The sequence below is a fragment of the Pinus tabuliformis genome, chromosome 5_2 (genome assembly GCF_031772625.1).
Source record: "Pinus tabuliformis cultivar Carrire ecotype Pingquan chromosome 5_2, CPIR1, whole genome shotgun sequence".
Classification (NCBI taxonomy): Eukaryota; Viridiplantae; Streptophyta; class Pinopsida; order Pinales; family Pinaceae; genus Pinus; species Pinus tabuliformis.
Genome location: NC_142306.1, coordinates 962,323,075 through 962,343,382, shown reverse-complemented (window position 1 = coordinate 962,343,382; position 20,308 = coordinate 962,323,075). Strand labels below are relative to the sequence as shown.

At 43.5% G+C, this 20,308-nt stretch overlaps 1 protein-coding gene across 1 annotated transcript in view; it reads left to right on the top strand.

Annotated features, from left to right (window-relative positions):
- The first annotated feature begins 775 nt into the window (after window positions 1-775).
- LOC149162486 (putative pectinesterase/pectinesterase inhibitor 51) overlaps window positions 776-20,308 on the top strand; it is a 42,018-nt gene continuing 22,485 nt past the window's right edge. The window contains exon 1 of the mRNA XM_089437290.1: window positions 776-1,936. Within this exon, the coding sequence (XP_089293416.1) occupies window positions 961-1,936 (976 nt within the window). The 5' untranslated portion in view covers window positions 776-960. The remainder of the gene's footprint in view (window positions 1,937-20,308) is intronic.

The following is a 20,308-nucleotide window of genomic DNA, read 5'->3' as shown; positions in this document are numbered from 1 at the left end:
TATAGCCATATTTGATCTAAATTTCAAAATATTTGTCAAATTCAATCTAAATTTCAAAACATTTATCATATGACCAATTTACTAAACTTTTTAAATCAACAAACCATAGTCAGCTTAAAACACTACTCTTAATAAGTTTTAAACATGAAAATAAAATGCTAAAAATTTCAAATAATCTCTAATAAAATCATTAAACACATCATCATAATCATAAATATATTTCTTATTTATCACCTTTATCATCATAATCATAAATATATTTCTTTTTGAATTGCCAACTTTAAGAAACTACATTCCCTTTCTCTAAATCATTTGAAAACTAACCATTTAATTTCATTTTTTATTATTTTTTCCATTATAAAACATTTGGGATAAAATTGTCATTCTATATTACCATGAATAAAATAAACCAACTCAACCAAATGTTTTACAATTTTTTTGTTTATTATTATTTTATATATTGTAATTATATATTTATATTTTAACATAATAATATTAATATCGAATGGCTTATGATTTTTTATAATTTAAAAAATATTAAATTATTATTAATGTATTTATTATTATATAGCCCAAACATAAATAGATAATATAGAAGTAAATATTTTTCCGAGCGGTAGTCGATTCCATATGTTGTTCTAGTGTAATTATATCCCCACATCTTAAACACATAATCATGAATTAACAACTTTTTCACTGAGAGATTCCGTAATCAAATATCCATAGTTTAAAAAGATAATAATGAATCAACTGTCAGCTTCTGTATTTTAATATCTTGTCATTAAATCTCTCGTGATAATCTGCCCCGTTTAGATTCCCCGACATTCCATACACCTCTCTGATCCTTGCACCATTCGAACACTTCACGGACAGCAGATTCATCTTCATATATTTGCCCAGGCGCTCATTCTACATATAAAACAATTCATGAGAACCATATAAGGCTAGGGGAAAAACAAGATGAGGGGGTTTAATATCGTGGCTTCTCTTCGCTTAATCACAATCCTCCTCACGCTTTCTGCCCAACTCTCCTCAGCTAATTATCTCTCAGCTGGCAGTGGCCGTAAAATTCTCCTAGTTCAGAAATCTTCCACCAGCCATAGCATAGTTTTAGCGTGCCAGGCATCACAGTACCCGGACTTCTGCAAGTCATCTCTGCAGGCCAATTCTAATATTAGTGAAAATGCAGGGCCAGAGGAAATCATTGGTGCAGCCATGGTTCTCTCATCGGACCTCACCACACAAAGTTATCTTCATTCTAAACAGCTACTCACTACTTCGGATAACAGGAATTTCACGGGCGCCGTTAACGACTGCTTGGAGTTCCTGGAGGGTGCTATAAGATATATTGCCAAGAGCAAGACTCAGGAGCTGAACCCGAGGAATATTAAAAACGTTAAGATCTGGATGAGCGCAGCGCTGAGTCATCAGAGTGACTGCAATTCGGCTCTCAAATATGTTAATACTACCCAGGCAGTGGGAAGATCCATGCAAGAACTCATTATAGTTATGAACTTCACTAGCAATGCTCTAAGCATGGTCGATGCTCTGGATACTTATGGGAAGGATATGGTCATATGGAGGCCTCCCAAAACAGAGAGATCATTGAATTTATCTAGCACTGCAGATTATTCCCAGCATTTCAATAAAATTTTGGGTGTATCAGAGGTAAATGAATTGGTTGCCGACGTTACTGTTTCCAAGGATGAATCCTCCATGAGCATTCAACAAGCGGTGAACAGTGCACCGGATTATTCTGAGCGGAGATTCGTGATACGTATCAAGGCTGGGGTTTATGAGGAGATCGTTAGGATTCCTCCCAGTAAGACTAATCTCATGTTTGTGGGCGATGGCATGGATAGGACTGTGATCAGGGGGTCTAGGAGTGTACCGTCCTTGCCTGGTGTTCCCACTACATATGACTCTGCAACTGTTGGTAATACTCATCCTGGTTGCTCTTTCTTCTCCTTCATATAAAGTTAATTTTGTTTGCCTGAGCTTGGTTGTGCTATTGTGTTTAATAATGGTGTGAATGCTGGCTGATTTTACATGCCTGAATTCCATGTGTTAGACCTATGAACCAAAGGAATCCTACTGAAGTAGTTAAAACCTCTTTGATTTGAAAAACAAATACCCATTAAGCTAAGTAGGTTCCCTGTATAGTTCCAAGAACAAAAAATGAAGGTGTATTCTACAACTTGAGTTGTGTGCACTGCCCCCCGCCCCCACCAAGCGTGTGTTGAATCAAATCCATGCATTAGGTGCATTTATGATTTAATATGGATACTCGACCCAATGTGCAGCTTCAGAAATCCCAAATACATATTTCCAGTTTATCCAAATCACATAGTGTTTTGGCTTTTATCAATTTTACTCGAAATCCAATGAGCTTTACAGCCTCTAAGAAAGAAGGAAATAGTCCTAGACACAATACAGCTAGAAAGGTTCAGGCTGTCTATGTAAGAGGGAAATAGACACAATACAGCTTGAACTGTAAGAGATGGCTTGTTATTTCAATGCTTTGCGTAAGCATCCCTGACTATGTATGGGAGATCGTCTTTAGACCAAGTGTTGATCCTGGCTGTCGAAAAAGAGTCTCCATCGTAGGCTTTGAAGCTCCATGGCTACTAGCTTGTGCAGCATGTTATTGTTGCTGCGGGGTAGTGTAAACGATGTAATGTCTTAAGAGCAGAAACGATTCACCATGCAAAAGGGATTAATAAAGTTAGGAAAGTAAGAACTTATTTGAACTTTATGGCTTTATACCATGGTTCTTTTATTGAAAGAGACCAGAGAGTGGTTGTCAATGATCAAGTTTGGTGTGTTGAGTCCCTTCTTTAATATTATTTTATAAAAATTGGCCCTTTTCCTCTGCTTTCAAATTGCAGGGAAGAGTTAATTCAAACCTATTCAAACTGATCATCTCGACAATGATAAAAGTACAGATATAGATGACAAGACCTCCTTCCAGGAAATCCAAATGGAATATGACGCTTAAAAATCCAATCAACGAATTGGAATTTCACCACTGAAGTTCAACCCAGATTAAATTGATTGCTAGGAAATGTCGATCCAGAAATCATCAACAAGGATTCAGATGGGAGAAGAGAACAGTTGAAATCCAAGATTGCTTCGAATGCACTCTGTCAATTGCTAAAACAAGAACAATGCTTTTCTTTAGATTGTGGGTTGTTCAAGAGAGGAGAACTATAATATTTATTTCTGCAGATTCTGTTTTCCTCTTAAGGCATTTAAAGCAGAAAAAATTTAAAGATAGTTTTACATTTTAAGGATAAAATATCTGGAACCTTTCATTATCACACCTGTAATGTCATTTAACAGGCATTGAGCTTTGCAAGTTTGATCCTCAGGTTAGACCACAGTAGAGCATAATTTCCAGGGGCATACGCTAAAATTATAAATAGGATCCTGGGGTTCTGCTGATAACTGTACAAATATGTATATGTTATTTTCAGACAGAAATGGTTTCCTCTGTGAAATCATCTCCAAATCAGCTACAACAGTAGGGAAGGTTTACTCAACATCTCATCTGCAAGCTCTCTCCACGAAAGCAATGGCTGACAAATGAGGCAAGGGAAGCTTTTGAAGATGTAATATAAGGTTAAATTTTTTTATTTTCTTTTGGGTTAAATTTAATATAGTTCATTTGTTTTAAAATGGGTCCCACGATGTCACCTTGCTGAAGCACCACTTTTCTTCCCTAAAAAAACAAAGATTAGCAGGTTTATTGCTCCCTGTACACTGACAAGGAGCAATGCATCGCCCTTTTCCTTACTGCAAGCAGCAATGATTGCTTAATGCCCTTCAGCAGCAATGACCTGGTCAAGCTTTTAGATTTGCTCATTTTTAGGGGATCAGTTTGAAGAGGTTTGAATTTTCAATTACCTCATCTAATCGCCTGGGAATGCGTACTAGACTTTGAATTCACTAGGACATAAGGGTCTGGAATCATCCTCTCCTCTCCTCACTAAGTCTATATAATGAAGTCATTCCTAACGGACAGAGATATGTAACCACATGCTGCTCAAAAATGTTAGAGAGAGCTTCTCTGCTGCCATGAGTTTGCCTATGGTAGAAAGAAAGCTCTCTCTAAGATTTTTCAGCATGTAATTACCTCTCTCTCTCGAGTGGCTTCATTATATAGACTTGGTGAGGAGAGGAGAGGATGAATCTAGACCCCTAGGTCTTGGTAAATTCAGAGTCCAATATGAGTTCCCAAGCCATTAGATGAGTTAATTCAAACCTATTCAAACTGATCATCTCGACAATGAGTAAATCTAGAAGCTTGACCAGGTTATCACTTGCCGCTGAAGGGCGTTAAGCAATCATCGCCCCTTGCAGTAAGGCAAAGAGCGATGTATCGCTCCTTGTCAATGTACAGGTAGTGATGAACCTGCTAATCTTTGTTTCCAAGGGAAGAAAAACGATGCTTCAGCAAGGTGACATGAGGATATCTCTCTGGTAGACACTTAGGATGGCAAATAAGGTTATAACACTAACACTGACTTGACAGTCATTATGTTCGGACCAGGTCAGTTGTTGACATGTCTTCTGTGGAGTCATCTGACCAATCAACTTGTTTTGTCACCAACCTGAGTCAAAATCAGCTAATTCTGAGTGAACTGGCCGAGTTTGACAACACTGCTCTATAGCAGGCAAAGTAATCTTCCACTTATGAGATGCAAATGTCACCATTTTAATTATCTTTCTGTTTTTCAAAATATAAATTCAACATGAAGTTCACAATATGGCCATGCTCACAGGAAGGGCCAGAAATATCTAATGAAAATTATCCTAAGGCTGGGGCTGTCATTAAAATCCGATAGTGACCCTAACACATTGTGGGGGGGCGGGGAATGACAATCTAAAAGAAAAAGCTCAGAGTCTGAGACTTCTAATGCGTCTGTATGGGAAACCCCTTTATCAATAATGGTGGGAGAAAATAACTTTTCCGATCATGTTTCTTGATATTTATCAGATAAAATTTGAAGAATTACAGTAAATTGTGGAACATATAGGCAGAGTTCGACTTAAATCCAAATTCTACCAAATTTCAAAAATGCTGAATGCGTTATGCAATTCTATTCTTTCTGAAAGCAAGGGCCATGCCAACTATACTTTTGATACAGAGAAAAGTCAGATCTGCTACGTGGAACAATAACTTCAAACAAGATTGGCTCCCCACCTTGTCCCATTAATTTCTTTCCATCTATTGCCTTAAAGCATCTGTAACATTATTGTTAGTCTCAAACTTTACATCACTAGATTTCATCGCCTTTTAATATAGTGGAATTTTGCCTTGACATGAATTTGGGATTCTTTGTCAAAGAAATTGCATTCTGACTGTCCCAACGAATAGGCATGGTGCCCTATTCAAACCCAATATCTCTGCATAATTTCTGCAATCAAACGGCTTCCTTGGTTGTTTAAGAAACTGCAATGTTCTCTGCCTCAATACTTGATTGGGCAACCACTCATTTCCTCTTACTCCAACTCAAAACTCCTTCAAAACAAGATAAATACATAAGCACCAGTAGAATTTCCATTGTGCATATCATCTGCCCAGTCAGCACCAGCGAACCCATGCAGCTGAAGGCTTTTGCCTAGCTCTTTCTCATAGCAAATAGCATAGCCATTAGTGCCCCATATGTACCTAAATATCCCCTTGAAACCTGTCGAGTGATATCTAGTCTTGTACATGCTATTACATATATAAGGTTACCAACCACACTACACATGAAACTCTTGCCATCTCCTCTTCTTCTTGTTTGCTCTTAGGACTCATGTGAGTGGACAAACACGATCCCACTTGAGATGGGGTGCAAACTGCTTTACACTTATCCATCCTAAAAAGGTCAGTCATGTTCTACAATTTCCAATTTTGGTTGTCTTTCTTCATTTGAATTCCCAAGAAATAGTGCAACTTAACTTAGTACTTCATGTTAGACTTACATGACAATTGGGACTTGGTTTTCTTGATTATTTTTTTATTGTGACTATTCAAAATTGCTATCAACATATAAGCCCAGAATAATGAAGTGATTATATTGTTGCTTGAAGCAAGTGCAATGATCTGCATCACTCCTTATAAAGCCTTGTCCAGCAACATATTTGTTGAACTACTGGTACCACTGTCCTGGCACTGCTTCAATCCATATACTGATCTTCAATCGAAACACCATGTCTTCTCTCCCTTCTATCATAAATCCTTTCCTTCTAAGTTCTGGTTGCTTTGTGGAGATTTCTTCTTTGAGCTCACCATTGAAAAATGTGGTCTTCACATCTGTTTTCTCCGCTTCCAAATCATAAGCAATTGCTAGCACCAACATCAACCTAATACAGGTTGTTTTGGTCATCAAGGGAAAAGCCTCATCATAATCAACACCCTCAACTTAAGAGTACCCCTTTGTTAACAACGAGATTTATATTGCTTCATTGGACTTCTCCTTAAACACTCATTTGCATCTACTGGCCTACCTTCCTTCCTTCAAGAAACTCCTCCAAATGCTAGGTTTGGTAATGTTCCAAGGTCTTTATTTCTTCATCCATGACTTTGTTCCAATAAGAAGTTTCATCTCCACTAAGAGCCTCTTTGACATTTTGTGTTGATTTTGGGTAGCATTGGATGTGCTCTAGCTCCGAAATTTTGTGGAGGGGCTAGAATACATGAGATCTCCAAGACCCAAAAACCGTTTGGAGAAATTCCACCCGGATGAGGAGTTATTAAAATAATTAATATTTTTAATGGGTTCCTAAGTCTAAACTTAGAAAAAAAAAATATTAATGTGTATTAATAAGAATATGGGTGAGAAACTTCTAAGTGACGAGGATCAAGTCTGTTTTGATCTTAGCCGTTGATTAGGGACTTAATCTCGACTGTTGATTCATCATCAGGAAGAGTATAAGAGGAGGCTTGAGGGTCAGTGGGAAATACACTTGAGAGATCAGTAAGTTCGAGTTGTTTGGGGCGAGGTTTGCTGAGAAAATCGAACAAGTGATTTGTTGCAGCAGAGGGGCAGGGATAATTGAGGTTGGAGGATCTTCTCTAGGACCTCGAATACACAACAGAGAGAGGCAAAGAGACACAAGAGGAGGCAACGCAGACCCAGGGAGACTGACGCTGGGCCAAGAAGGCTCACGCAATTCCAGCACTGGGGTAGGGCCACCCTCTAGTAGAAATCCAAATTCAACCGGGGAGCAGTAGGATCAGCCAAGAAGGCTGACACCAGAGCTCCAGGAGGCAAAGGAGACAGCACAGTGTCCCAGTGTGCTCCACGCAGGCCCAAGTAGCTACTGCAAGGGAGCAACACAGTTGTAGCCAGGGACAGCCAGTCTAGTTGCTGGAATGGAGAATTTTTGTCGGGTGAAGTGAGATAATCTCACTTAGGTTTCTGCTAGTATATTTTTATCTCTGTAACTGGATTGCTGAGAGGGCATCCAGAGTTGTATTCATAACTACTGCTTAATAATAGAAAACCCTCAGAGTTGTTGCACCGGTTTTCCCGCATTGGGTTTTTCTGGGGACGATTGTCCAAAGATAATGGTGTCCCTTGTGTATTTGTCTCGTTCTATTTCAGTTCATGATCTGTATGTATGTGTAGTCTGCAATAGTGTTTTCATCGCTATTTAAATAAGTAAATAACTTGTTGAATGTAAAACAAGTAGGAGATGATAAACCAATGATTGCAGTAGGATTTTTGACGTGTAGATTCAGAAATTTTCATGTTTTGTGGGTCATCACCCATGGAAGATAAACAATGAAATAAGATATAATATGAATAGAGCAAGGCTCTAAGATGTAAAATAGGTTTTTGTGGGAAGCAATGGAGTAGAGAAGCAAGTTGTGATAATAGAGAGTTTGTAGAGTTCGACTCTGGGTCGTAGGAGTAGATAGAGGCTACGCCGCTGAGTGCACGGAGGCCTAGTAGAGTCTGCAGCTGTGTGCATGGACCCCTGCAGCTGAGTGCGTTGGGTAGGAGTTGGGATTGTAACTGAAGAAGTGATAATAAGAGATAAGTTGGTTCTAAATATCTTGTATCTGTGTACCCGTATCTATGTTTATGCATCTGTTTACAGTTTTATGATTGTGCGCATACCTGTTTATGTTGAATGGTTAATAAAAGTATTGGGCCCACTTAATTTAATCTAAGATCTATAATAATAAGCACAATAAAGAGTAAGGAGTATTCGCGCTCTTCATTTAAGTTATGTGAAGGTAGTCGCACTAGATAAACAGCTCCGCGGAGGTAGCGTAGTGCGCAAGTTTGGGCAACGAACATTCTAAACTCATCAAGACATCCCAAGGGTGCGGAAACCTAGTTCCAGCACCCTCCCATACTACCTCGGGTGAGACCTCAGTCCGCGCTCCACAGACTGTTGCCGAAAGGGCCGGTAGTTTAGGGATTTGTTCGGCTAACTCACGACTAAACCTGGGTCAGGCCCCATCAAGCCAACAAATGGTTCCATTGCCGGGACCGGGATCTACCTAAGGGATGTCTGATGTCGGAACGTTGGAATCCAACGAAGAAAGAAGTTGAAGACTGGTTGATTAACAAGATTCATGAGTTCGCGACACAGGAGAACAGGAATCCATGAATATCCAAGGAACAGTGGTTAGATCGCTACCTGTATACAGAAGTACACGAAATTTTCTTCGTGTCTTTCTCGGTCGAGCTGTATGAGTGGATTGCGAAGTTAGCAGACAGCTAAGGGAGGTGCAGATTGGATAAACCAATAGCGTGGACTCCAGAGTTAGTACATAGACTAGAAGCCTCGGAGGATAAAATCACACGCGCTATAGATCATTGGCTGGATCGAGTTATAGGAGGATTCATTACTGAGTTCGCGGTAGATACGACTGTCAGCTACAACAAAGCAGAGAGAAGGTTTCTCAAGGGTCCGCGAGGTAAGTACATCAGATCTTTGAATACTTGGATTAAAATGTTGTTGTGTGAGAAACGGGTTATGCGAGTAAATTAATGTTGGGGACTACACGAAGTGGAAGATCGTATAGAAATCTAGATAGCGAAGGAATAAAGGATAGTCCTTTGATTTCACCGTGAAGGGAAAGCGCGGAAGAATTCGCGGCAGTTTCACTGAGGAGCGCGGTAAGTTTGATAAGGGAGGGGATCCCACGATTGCCACCACCGTCCACACCGCCACCCACCTCACCATTCTCCCCAATTCTCCACCCACTCCACCTCCACGACCGTCACCGTTCAGTATGGCAAACACAATTAAACTGTCGGTGTTCAAGGGAGTAGGAAACGAAGATCCAAATCAATTCTGGTTTGTGGTACATGTAGTATGGGAAGCGCATGGTGTAGTAGACAATAACATCAAAAAGGCGACCCTGGTGAGCGCACTACAGGACCGCGCACTGACATGGTATATCAAATATTTTAATGATCACCCGAACACAGGGATCACGGAAGTGAAGACCGCATTGAATAGGGAGTTTAGCAGATCGAAATCAGAGGCCTAGTTGATTATCGGACTTAAGGAAAGCATGATGCTTTCGGGCGAGACCCCCTGGGACTTGGATCAAAGATTGAAAAGTATGATTCACGAAACGAATATGACATTGACGGACGCACAACACCGCGCCTGGTTTATAGCATCATTATCACCCCATTTGAGAATGACGCTTACACAATAGAAGTTGACCACACAAGCTGAGGCATTAGAGATGGCAATGAGGTTGCATGAGACACCAATACAGGATCCGGCATTGGGAGTCCAACAGATTCATGTGCAGTTGCAGAATCTGTGTTTAGAAATGAAGAGCCTGAAGCAAGAAAGAACAACGCGACCTGAAGTGCGCGAAGAAGTATGGTGCATTAAGTGTAAGGGAGAGGGCCACGACAAGGATCATTGCCCTGTGTTTGCGAATTACTTGGCAATGGGAGGACCTATGCTGCTGAGGTCGGAGGCACAAGTAAGGCCCAGCGCGGCACCTGCCTTGTGGTGCGCAATATGTCAGATAGGAGGAAAGCATAATACTGACAACTGTCATTTATTGTAGAAGTACACGTAAACATTGCAACAACTTTTCTGTAATTTTTGCGCATGTTAGGGTCCCACCCTAACCCCCTTATTTATGTAATGGGATCACGTCATAGTCAAGAGTCAATAAAGCCCATATTAATAATTGTAAGTGGTTAATCCGCAATTAATGACGAAACCACAGTTAGTTGCAAATGGGTCATAGTATTAGATAGATGGTATTAATAAAACCCACGGTATTGGCCTGTGGTATTGCATGTATGAGTCATATATAAAGGATAGAGACTCCCTGCGAGGAGCATCATGTCTTATGTTGTAGTCGAGCTCTGCTCTATTGGAGGTTGCCCCCTCGAAGAGGCAAGTGAACATTACTCTCTGAATAATAAAATCATTGCTATTCTGTGTTCTGGGTATCTTTTCTTCGCATATTCTGTATTTGAGTATCATTTTGCAGGTTAAGAGCATAACAAGTGGTATCAGAGCACTTTCCAGGGCCGGTGGGATCTCCATTTCTTAGCAATTTTTTTTTGGCTAGAGACGTGTTCCGACGTCTTTAAACCACGGGATCTGTCGTTGAGCACATAAACCTACGGATTTGGGGAGGCATGCACGCAGGAAATACAAGACGTGGTCACGTCTGTTGGACTCCCTTGTAACCCCTGTGGGTACCCCTTCGAGTAGTAGTGCATTAGACAGAACCGCGCACGGATTGTCTTCCACGTACCCTCTGGGTATATCGGAAGCCCCCTAGGCTCCCTTGAAACCTCGCCATAGATAAACCGTCGGCCGTCTTGCGGCTACAGTACATCGAGAACAACACTCGGGGAGATTACTCGCCCGTACGATAGGGTAGTCGGGTTGTACGGCTAAGGGTACGGTCGATCCTCCTTAGTTAGAGCCCTGAAACATTGGGCCGAGTACTACTGCCAGACCCTTATGTATATTGCGATCTGTAGCACCTGACACTCCTCAAGACCTTAGTTCCCTTTTCTATCAGGGGATCACACAGCATCTCTTCTAGATCCGCTTGTGCAAAGGGGTGTAGCAGCAGCAGACATCAGTCCCGCAGTCTCGAGTTCGCAGATCAGCCATTCCGATCTATTAGATCCATCAGATCCGCAGAAGCAGTCTGTTCCGCCATTAGATCCGCCATTCAGATCTCTCAGATCCCCCAGATCGGAGTCGTTGTGAAGGGTTCCTATACCGGGGTATAATTTTCGCAGGACTTTTGGCCGCATTGACATTTTGAGGATTTGGCCACTGCAGTATTGATAAGGAAGGAGTAAAACTCTGTTAAGAGTCTTCAGAAACATCGGATCCGCCATTCAGATCTCTCAGATCCCCCAGATCGGAGTCGTTGTGAAGGGTTCCTATACCGTGGTATAATTTTCGCAGGACTTTTGTCCGCATTGACATTTTGAGGATTTGGCCACTGCAGTATTGATAAGGAAGGAGTAAAACTCTGTTAAGAGTCTTCAGAAACATCAGATCCGCCATTCAGATCTCTCAGATCCCCCAGATCGGAGTCGTTGTGAAGGGTTCCTATACCGGGGTATAATTTTCGCAGGACTTTTGGCCGCATTGACATTTTGAGGATTTGGCCACTGCAGTATTGATAAGGAACGTGCATTAGCAGCCCAATACAGTCGCCCAAATTTCTCCGCTAAAGGTCGCCCCCCACAGGCTCACAACACGACTCAAACACTTAAGGTCCAAAAGGTGTCACCTGTGGAAATGGCCGAAAGAAGAAAGCAAGGCCTATGTTACTACTATGATGAAAAATACTCCCCAAGTCATAAATGCAAGGAGCCCAAATTTTTTCAAATTGATGCCACTGACTACAGCTCAACAGAGGAAGATCCACCACTGGAGGAACATGAGCCGCTAGAAGAAGACAACCAAAAGGACAATGTCTCTGATGAACCAGTTATTTCGTTGCATGCTTTGGCAGGGATTTCTTCCCCTCAAACTCTCAAAATCAAAGGTTTTATTAAACATCGCCCAGTAGTAGTCTTGATTGATAGTGGAAGTACACATAATTTCATCCATCAAAAAGTCGCAGAAGCAGTGCATTGTTTTGTACGAGCAGTTTCTAACTTCCAAGTTCAAATTGCGGATGGAGGCACAATGAAATGTGAAGGCCGCTGTGAAAATGTCAAACTTCAAATGAGGGATTATCAGTTGAAAACTCACATGTTTGCCATACACATGGGGGGTTGCGACATTGTCCTCGGCGCTGAATGGCTCCGCACTCTTGGGCCAATCACAATGGATTTCCAGGAGTTATATATGAGTTTTAAGCAGAACAACTACACACATACCCTCCGTGGACTCCAGGCGGGAGCCCCCTCTATCATCAGCTCGCATTGGATGGAAAAATTGTTAAAAAAGGGCAATCATGGAGTTCTAGCTCAATTTAATGCCATCCAGGCAGTCGAAACCAAGCCTCTGCCAATTCATCCTGAGATGCAACAGATTTTAAATAACCATCTGCCGGTCTTTGACAAGCCTCATGAGCTTCCACCCTCGAGAGGGGAACATGATCATAGCATCACCTTGGTTCCAGGGGCCCAACCCCCAAATGTGCACCCATACAGATATCCGTTCACCCAAAAGAATGAAATAGAAAAAATCATCAAGGAATTTTTGGAAGCAGGTGTCATTCGTCCCAGCATTAGTCCTTATTCATCCCTAGTGGTCATGGTGCTCAAGAAAGATGGGGAGTGGCGGATGTGTCCCGACTTCAGGGCCCTCAATAAGTTGACAGTCAAAGATAAATTTCCCATCCCGGTGGTTGATGATTTGCTGGATGAACTCAATGGGGCTCAATTCTTCACTAAGCTGGATCTTCGCTCAGGCTACCACCAAATTCGCATGAAGGAAGTCGACATCCCCAAGACTGCTTTCCGAACTCATGAAGGCCATTATGAATTCCTGGTCATGCCATTTGGTCTTTGTAATGCCCCCTCTACTTTTCAGAGCCTTATGAACCACATTCTCAAACCATATCTCAGGAAATTTGTCCTTGTCTTCTTCGATGACATCCTCATCTATAGTTGCACTTGGGCCGCACATCTTCAGCATGTAGATCTACTCTTGCAACTGCTCCGCAAGCATAAATTATTTGTCAAGATGTCCAAGTGCTCTTTTGGCATGGCAGAAGTAGAGTATTTGGGCCACATTGTGGGGCGTGAAGGTGTCAAGGTGGACCCCAAAAAGATCCAGGCAATGCAGGAATGGCCTCAACCTAAGACCTTGAAGAGCTTGAGAGGATTTTTGGGTCTCACAGGCTATTATCGTAAATTTGTCCGCAACTATGGTCGCATAGCGAAGCCCCTCACCCAACTCCTAAAGAAAAATTCATTCTTCTGGAATGAGGAAGCACAACAGTCCTTTAAAGCTCTAAAAAATGCCATGTGTTCCACTCCAGTCTTAGCACTACCTGACTTCACCAAATCTTTTGTCATTGAATGTGATGCTTCGGGTACAGGTATTGGGGCGGTCTTAATGCAGGAAGGGTGATCGTTGGCCTTCACAAGCCAACAACTCAGTGGGAGGAATCTGCGCCAATCTACCTATGAGAAGGAAATGATGGCCATCTTACATGCAGTCGAGACCTGGCGACCTTACTTATTGGGGCGACGTTTCCAAATCCGCACAGATCATCATAGTCTTAAATATTTTTTGGAGCAACGCCTATCCTCCCCACAACAAAATAAATGGCTAGCCAAAATGCTGGGATATGATTATGAGATCATTTACAAGAAAGGGAAAGACAGTAGTGTAGCAGATGCATTATCTCGCCAATTTGAGGAGGAAAGTACTCTGCTAGCAATTTCCCTCCCCATTCCAGAATGGATTGAAGAGGCTCGCAGGGAATGGTTTTCACACCCCGGGCTCTCCCAACTCATTTCTCAATTGCAGGTAGATCCAAATTCCACCAAGGGCTACTCGTGGCAGGATGATATTCTTCGCTACAAGGACAGAGTCGTAATATCACCAACATCCACCCTCAAAAGTCGCATTTTGGTAGAATTGCACTCATCTCCCATTGCAGGACATTCGGGCTTTCAGAAGACGTATGCTCGCACCAGAAGATCATTTTTTTGGACAGGCATGAAAAAGGACATCCTTACTTTCGTAGCAGAATGCGATGTCTGTCAACGCCACAAAGGGGAAACCGTCAACACACCAAGCACATTACAACCATTGCCCATTCCGGCATCAATTTGGATGGAGGTTTCTATGGATTTCATTACAGGTCTTCCAAAGTCAGGGAACAAGTCAGTCATCATGGTGGTTGTGGACCGACTGTCGAAGTATGCTCATTTCTGCGCCCTACCCCACCCATTTACACCAACTTTGGTTGCTCAATCTTTCATGGATCAGATCTTCAAATTGCATGGCATGCCCACTTCTATTGTGTCTGACAGCGACCCGATCTTCACCAGTTATTTTTGGCAGGAACTCTTCAGAATACAAGGCACTCAACTAAAACTCAGTACTTCCTATCATCTGCAAACAGATGGTCAAACCGAAGCCGTCAACAAATGTCTAGAAACCTACCTTAGGTGTTTCACTTCAGAAAAGCAACACCTTTGGGTACAGTGGCTACCTCTGGCTGAATGGTGGTATAACACCAACTATCATGCCACCACCAAAATGACTCCCTATGAAGTAGTATATGGTCAACTCCTGCCTTCACCTACTTCGTATCTCAAGGGATGCTCAAAAGTACAAGCAGTGGATCAACTCCTACAACACCGCGCAACCATGCTCGCCCATCTTCGAGAGAATCTTCATCAAGCTCAGAACCGCATGAAGCAACAAGTAGACCAGCATCGCTTAGAGCGCCAATTTCAAGAAGGGGATCAGGTCTTTTTACGGCTCCAACCATATAAGCAAACATAACTCAAAGACAAGGGGTGTCAGAAACTCTCTCCCAAATTCTACGGACCATATCAAGTACTTCAGCGCATTGGAGAATTGGCCTACAAGTTGGCCTTGCCACCTACTGCAAAAATCCATCCAGTTTTCCATGTCTCATGCCTCAAGAAAGTGATTGGGAACAATTGCAAAATTCAGACCAGTCTACCTGAATTGGACGAAGAAGGGTCCATCTGGCTTCAACCCGAACAGGTCCTAGACACACGAGACAAGCAACTGCGCGGCCACATGATTAAGGAAGTCCTCGTCAAATGAAAAGACACCTCTCTGGAAGATGCAACTTGGGAACCAACCACTATTCTTCAGCAGTTTCTGCAGCTTCAGCCTTGAGGACAAGGCTAGTCTTAAGGGGGAGGGCATGTTAGGGTCCCACCCTAACCCCCTTATTTATGTAATGGGATCACGTCATAGTCAAGAGTCAATAAAGCCCATATTAATAATTGTAAGTGGTTAATCCGCAATCAATGACGGAACCACAGTTAGTTGCAAATGGGTCGTAGTATTAGATAGATGGTATTAATAAAACCCACAGTATTGGCCTGTGGTATTGCATGTATGAGTCATATATAAAGGATAGAGACTCCTTGCGAGGAGCATCGTGTCTTATTTTGTAGTCGGGCTCTGCTCTATTGGAGGTTGCCCCCTCGAAGAGGCAAGTGAACATTACTCTCTGAATAATAAAATCATTGCTATTCTGTGTTTTCGGTATCTTTTCTTCGCATATTCTATATTTGGGTATCATTTTGCAGGTAAAGAGCATAACAAAGCATCAGTAGGGCATGACGAGTGCACCTGCCGGAGTTATAAATTAATGATGGACCGGATACCTGCCTATAGAATGTAGACCGAGACGTGAGGTTTGGATCCAGCCGCAGCGATAATGCGTGGTGAATTCCAAGGACACAGATGGGGAAGAGGAGGAATGGGACCCAGAAAGGGTCACGGACAGATGATTTGTTATAATTGCGGAGGACCGGGGCACTATGCCTGCGAGTTCACAAACCCGACAAGAATATCGTGTTCGTACTGCTCTTAGTTTGATCATGAGATGATAGATTGTCCTACGTTGATAGTACAGATGCGCGAGAAAGGGGTCCTTCAGCCACCACCTACCCAGAATGTGTAGATGATGAGATCAGAACCCCGCGAAGAAGAGCCAACGGTGAATATGATGCTTAGAAGTGGCGGTGTGATGGGAGACGGTAAGGGGAAACAACCTGAAGAGGATCATTGGGTTTGCAAGGCTCCTACAAAGGAACTCGAATTCGGTTTGGAGCGCACAAAGAAAACCTTTATGGAAGCTAAAAAGAGCTTCATGGAGGCCTCCACATCAGGTAGTCAGGATCAAACAGAGGCAGGAATGGATCCTTCTATGCTTACTACCTTTCTGGAGACGTGTGAAATTGTTGCGTGACAGTAGAGCGGTAAAAGGGTTACAAGAACTTATTACTAGGTGTGCAGGATCTGGAGAACCACACATGGTCTGAAAAGTAGGGAAGCATGCTTCGCGCATCGAAAGAGATATGTGGCTGACTGCGTAGATAGGGGAATACGAAATGGACCAGGTAATTCTGGACTTAGGGTCAGATGAAAATGTACTCCCGAAGCAGACCTGGGAACGAATGGGGAAGCCCGCGTTGCAGTGGTCTCCCATTCAGTTGCAAATGGCGTACTAGCAGAAAATTATACCAATGGGGAGACTGCAAGGGGTCACTGTCGATATTGAAGGTGCAAGCGCACTAGCGGACTTTGAGGTAATAAAGATTGTTAATGACAACAATCCCTATCCCGCGCTGTTAGGCATTGATTGGGCTACAGATATAAATGGAATTATTAATTTGAAAAAGCGCAAGATGATTTTCAAGAAGAAGGCGTTGTGCATGGTCGTACATTTAGACCCTGTGGAAGGCGCGTGCTACACTGAGCTGGTACGTGACGAAGATAGCGACGACGATATTGATTGCATTTATCAAATCACTGCGCGCGAACAAGATTCAGTGAATCCAATTACTGATGGAAGAATTTCGTGGGAGCGCGATAGCTCATGTACCTTGGATTCAAATGAAGAAATTGAAAGATCGCAGAATCGGTTGCACGAGGTGACTACACTTAATTGCAGTACATTGATAAGATCACTACGCTATGTAACTACAGAGGTGCGCGACTTACCAGTGTACGAGGGGCTATCCGCAGTAGAAGAATTTCTAGAAGAATTTTAGAACGCGGTGCTTGAACCACAGCGGTTTGGTGCATTGAAATGGGCGCTACGCGCTACACCCACGAAGTGGTGGGATACACATCAGGGACCCGTTGGAAGTTGGTGTGATTGTAGTAAGAGGATGTGCGTATGTTTTGGAAGACCCCAACTAAGAAGGATTTGTGGTAGAGGGCAGAACAACTTGCATGCACACCTTTGCCGATGGGTACAGACGTATGCTAAACAGATTGTTCCAGTGCGCACCAGTATTGAAATAGAAGACCAAAACGAGGCGCATTGGCAAAAAAGAAGGATCACCCTACCAAGTGTTAGACAGGAAGCGTTCACCAAGGTACGCGAAGTCATGAATAAGGGACAGAAGATACAATGTACAAAATGGGACCTGCGCGTTCCAGCGGTCAAATGGGCATATATGGCAATATGCAAAAACTTGGCTGCAAAGTCAATTCCGAGGCTGCGGAATGACGCAGGAACTGGTGTCCCTAAAGAACCTCCACAGGAGGCCTTAGATGCAATAATACCAGTGAAAGGAACCGCGTGCGAAGACCGGAATGAAGAAGTCACAAGGCCGCGCGAAGAAGAGTATGAGTGGATTTAGGAAGCCATTCGGCATGGGAATGCGCACCTTCGCGAACTAGAGAGAAACAGTGTACTGCTGAGAATGAAGAGTATGTTGCTGGACGCGGAGGTTAAGTAGTTGGAAAGGGAACTAAAGGAAGACTTCCTTAGCGACAAACCTAGAAAGCTATAGCCGGATGCGCACAACCCTAGGGATGGATTGGAGGAATATCGCCACGAGCTAGGTGATCAGATGCCATGGTTAAGGCCGCACCTTACTCCGAAGGGAAATCAGGGGAGAGCACCGCATCTAGTAGTGCGCGTGGTGACGACCATGAGGACTGATCTGCGAACTCTTCGACGATGCGTGCTAGCGTTGCACCAAGGGGTGCGACCACCTGACTAGTCGGAGAGGAGATAGTCTCACCGCTCCAGACAGTTGAAAGATAGCTTGGGACTATAAAACAGTCTGTTGGGGAGATGCGCGACAACAGGGGTGCGCATAGGGGTGACATGTTACAGGGTTTACAGCGGCGTACTAAGGGGTGCACTGCTGCGCTGATAGGTAAGGAAGTGACCATTGGTGTCACTGTTCATGACAAGAGGTCCAATTTAAGGAAAAAAGGAGTGGGCGACGGGAAATTAAGACAGATTAAAGCCTATATTTGGAACGATCTGCCGCCAAGGATGCATTAATGCTGCAAGAGAGGGGGGAAGGGTCGAATTCAAATTCAAAAGATGCTATATAAACACTAGGGCTTGCCACAAGGCAACACTTGGTTGTTTGAGAATTGAGAAATTATAGAGCATTGAGCGCCTACCCTTATAATCCTCAAGTATAGACTCGATGTCGGCTGCAAGAACAAGAGTGCGGTTTGCTGAAGTTACTGCGGAGCCCTATATGACCCCTAAAGAGCTTGGAGAGACTACAGCTGTGCTTGAAGTTCCAAAATCACCACACACGCCGCGGCCACAGAGAGACAAGCAAACGATGGGGCCAGTCTAAGTGTCACCATGATGGTTCAGCAAATTGTCGATTGCAGAAAAGGGCAAAACCATCGCACCAAAGGAGGAGGAAGAAGACTTGCAAGCTCTAAGACATTCCACTATGCGTGGGTGCTCTTGTCCATTCTGTTGGTCGCAGGAGAGCTGTCAGTGGACTACCAGTTTCCTGATGTGGAAGGCGACCTACCCAAAGCCGCAGGAGGTACACCTCGCTCTAGGCTACAAAAGACGCGACAAGGATTCGCGAGATAAAGGTATTTTGGGTGTTCGTGGAGGTGAGTATCCGAACATGGATCCACTGCAGGCCGTGCATATCCCCCACAGTTCATAACAACTTACAAGGTGCAACAGAATTCAAGGCAGATATGCATAACTTGTATATCCGGGCGTGCAAGGATCATGCGGAGACATGGACGAAGCTTCCGTTCATCGCAACAGATGATGCCATCTTCACAGTAATGGAGTCATGGCCTCCGGAATGACGCGCTCCAGACTTAGAAGAGATGGAGAGGATCGTCGCGCAACAATGAAAGGAGGACACCAAGCTGCGCCTCGCGCAGCTGGCTGAAAGACGGCGAAAGGAACAAGAAGCGGCTGCACAATAGAAGGCGGTTGATGCAGCAGCAGCAACATAACCTACAACCGCACCACCCCAAGACCCTAAGGAGGAACAAGAGATATCCACGGGACAACAGACTGGGGAAGAGGACAACCCAGAGGAGTGCGAAGACCCTGGTTCTGCATCAACACAGCTCAAGCGACCGCGCGACCTTGAGGAAACAACTCCCCGAAAAAGGTAAAGATCACAAAGACGACCGCTGACTCGATCACGAAGGGTGATCTGTTGGATATCAGCAAAGTGATTTGGTACGTTGCACAGGATGCGCTCCAGGGGATGCAGACAGAGCAAAACACTGTGTTGGGGCGCTTAGCGCACAGATCCAAGGACTACTGCTACAACAACCCCATACAGATACTGTGGCCCAGCATGTTGCAGCAGGAACTGCTGAGGCTGAGCGGATGATGCGCGCACGTATGGGGCACCCACCAAGGAAGCTATGAGAGCTGGCACGAATGCCGAAGGATGATGCGCCTACACTTTGGGATGCCACAGTTGCGAATACCAGACAAATATGACGGTAGGGATGATTTGCGCTCCCACCTCGCGAAGTGGACGAAAGCCTATGGAGACGAGCCACAACTTGAATGGGTGCATTTGTTCTATCACACTCTGGATGTCATACCTATGAACTGGTATACAGAAACAGAGCTTCGCCATGGTATGAGCGAGTGGGATATCTTGCGCAAAGGGTTTCTGCTGACGTTTTCATTTAAAGACCGCTGTTGGGATACTGTTGATGATGCGCTACAAGCAGTCAAGATAGCTATTTTGAAGCCACCCCAGGAGGCTGTAGAAGTCATTTAGCCACAATGGGCAACGCAATTAAGTTGTGCGTTGGAATGTTACAATGTGAACGTTGAGGAAGACGAAGAGGACCCCCAGAATATTAGCATTCCAAAAACGGAAAGGTGTCATGAAGTACAAGGTCCTGC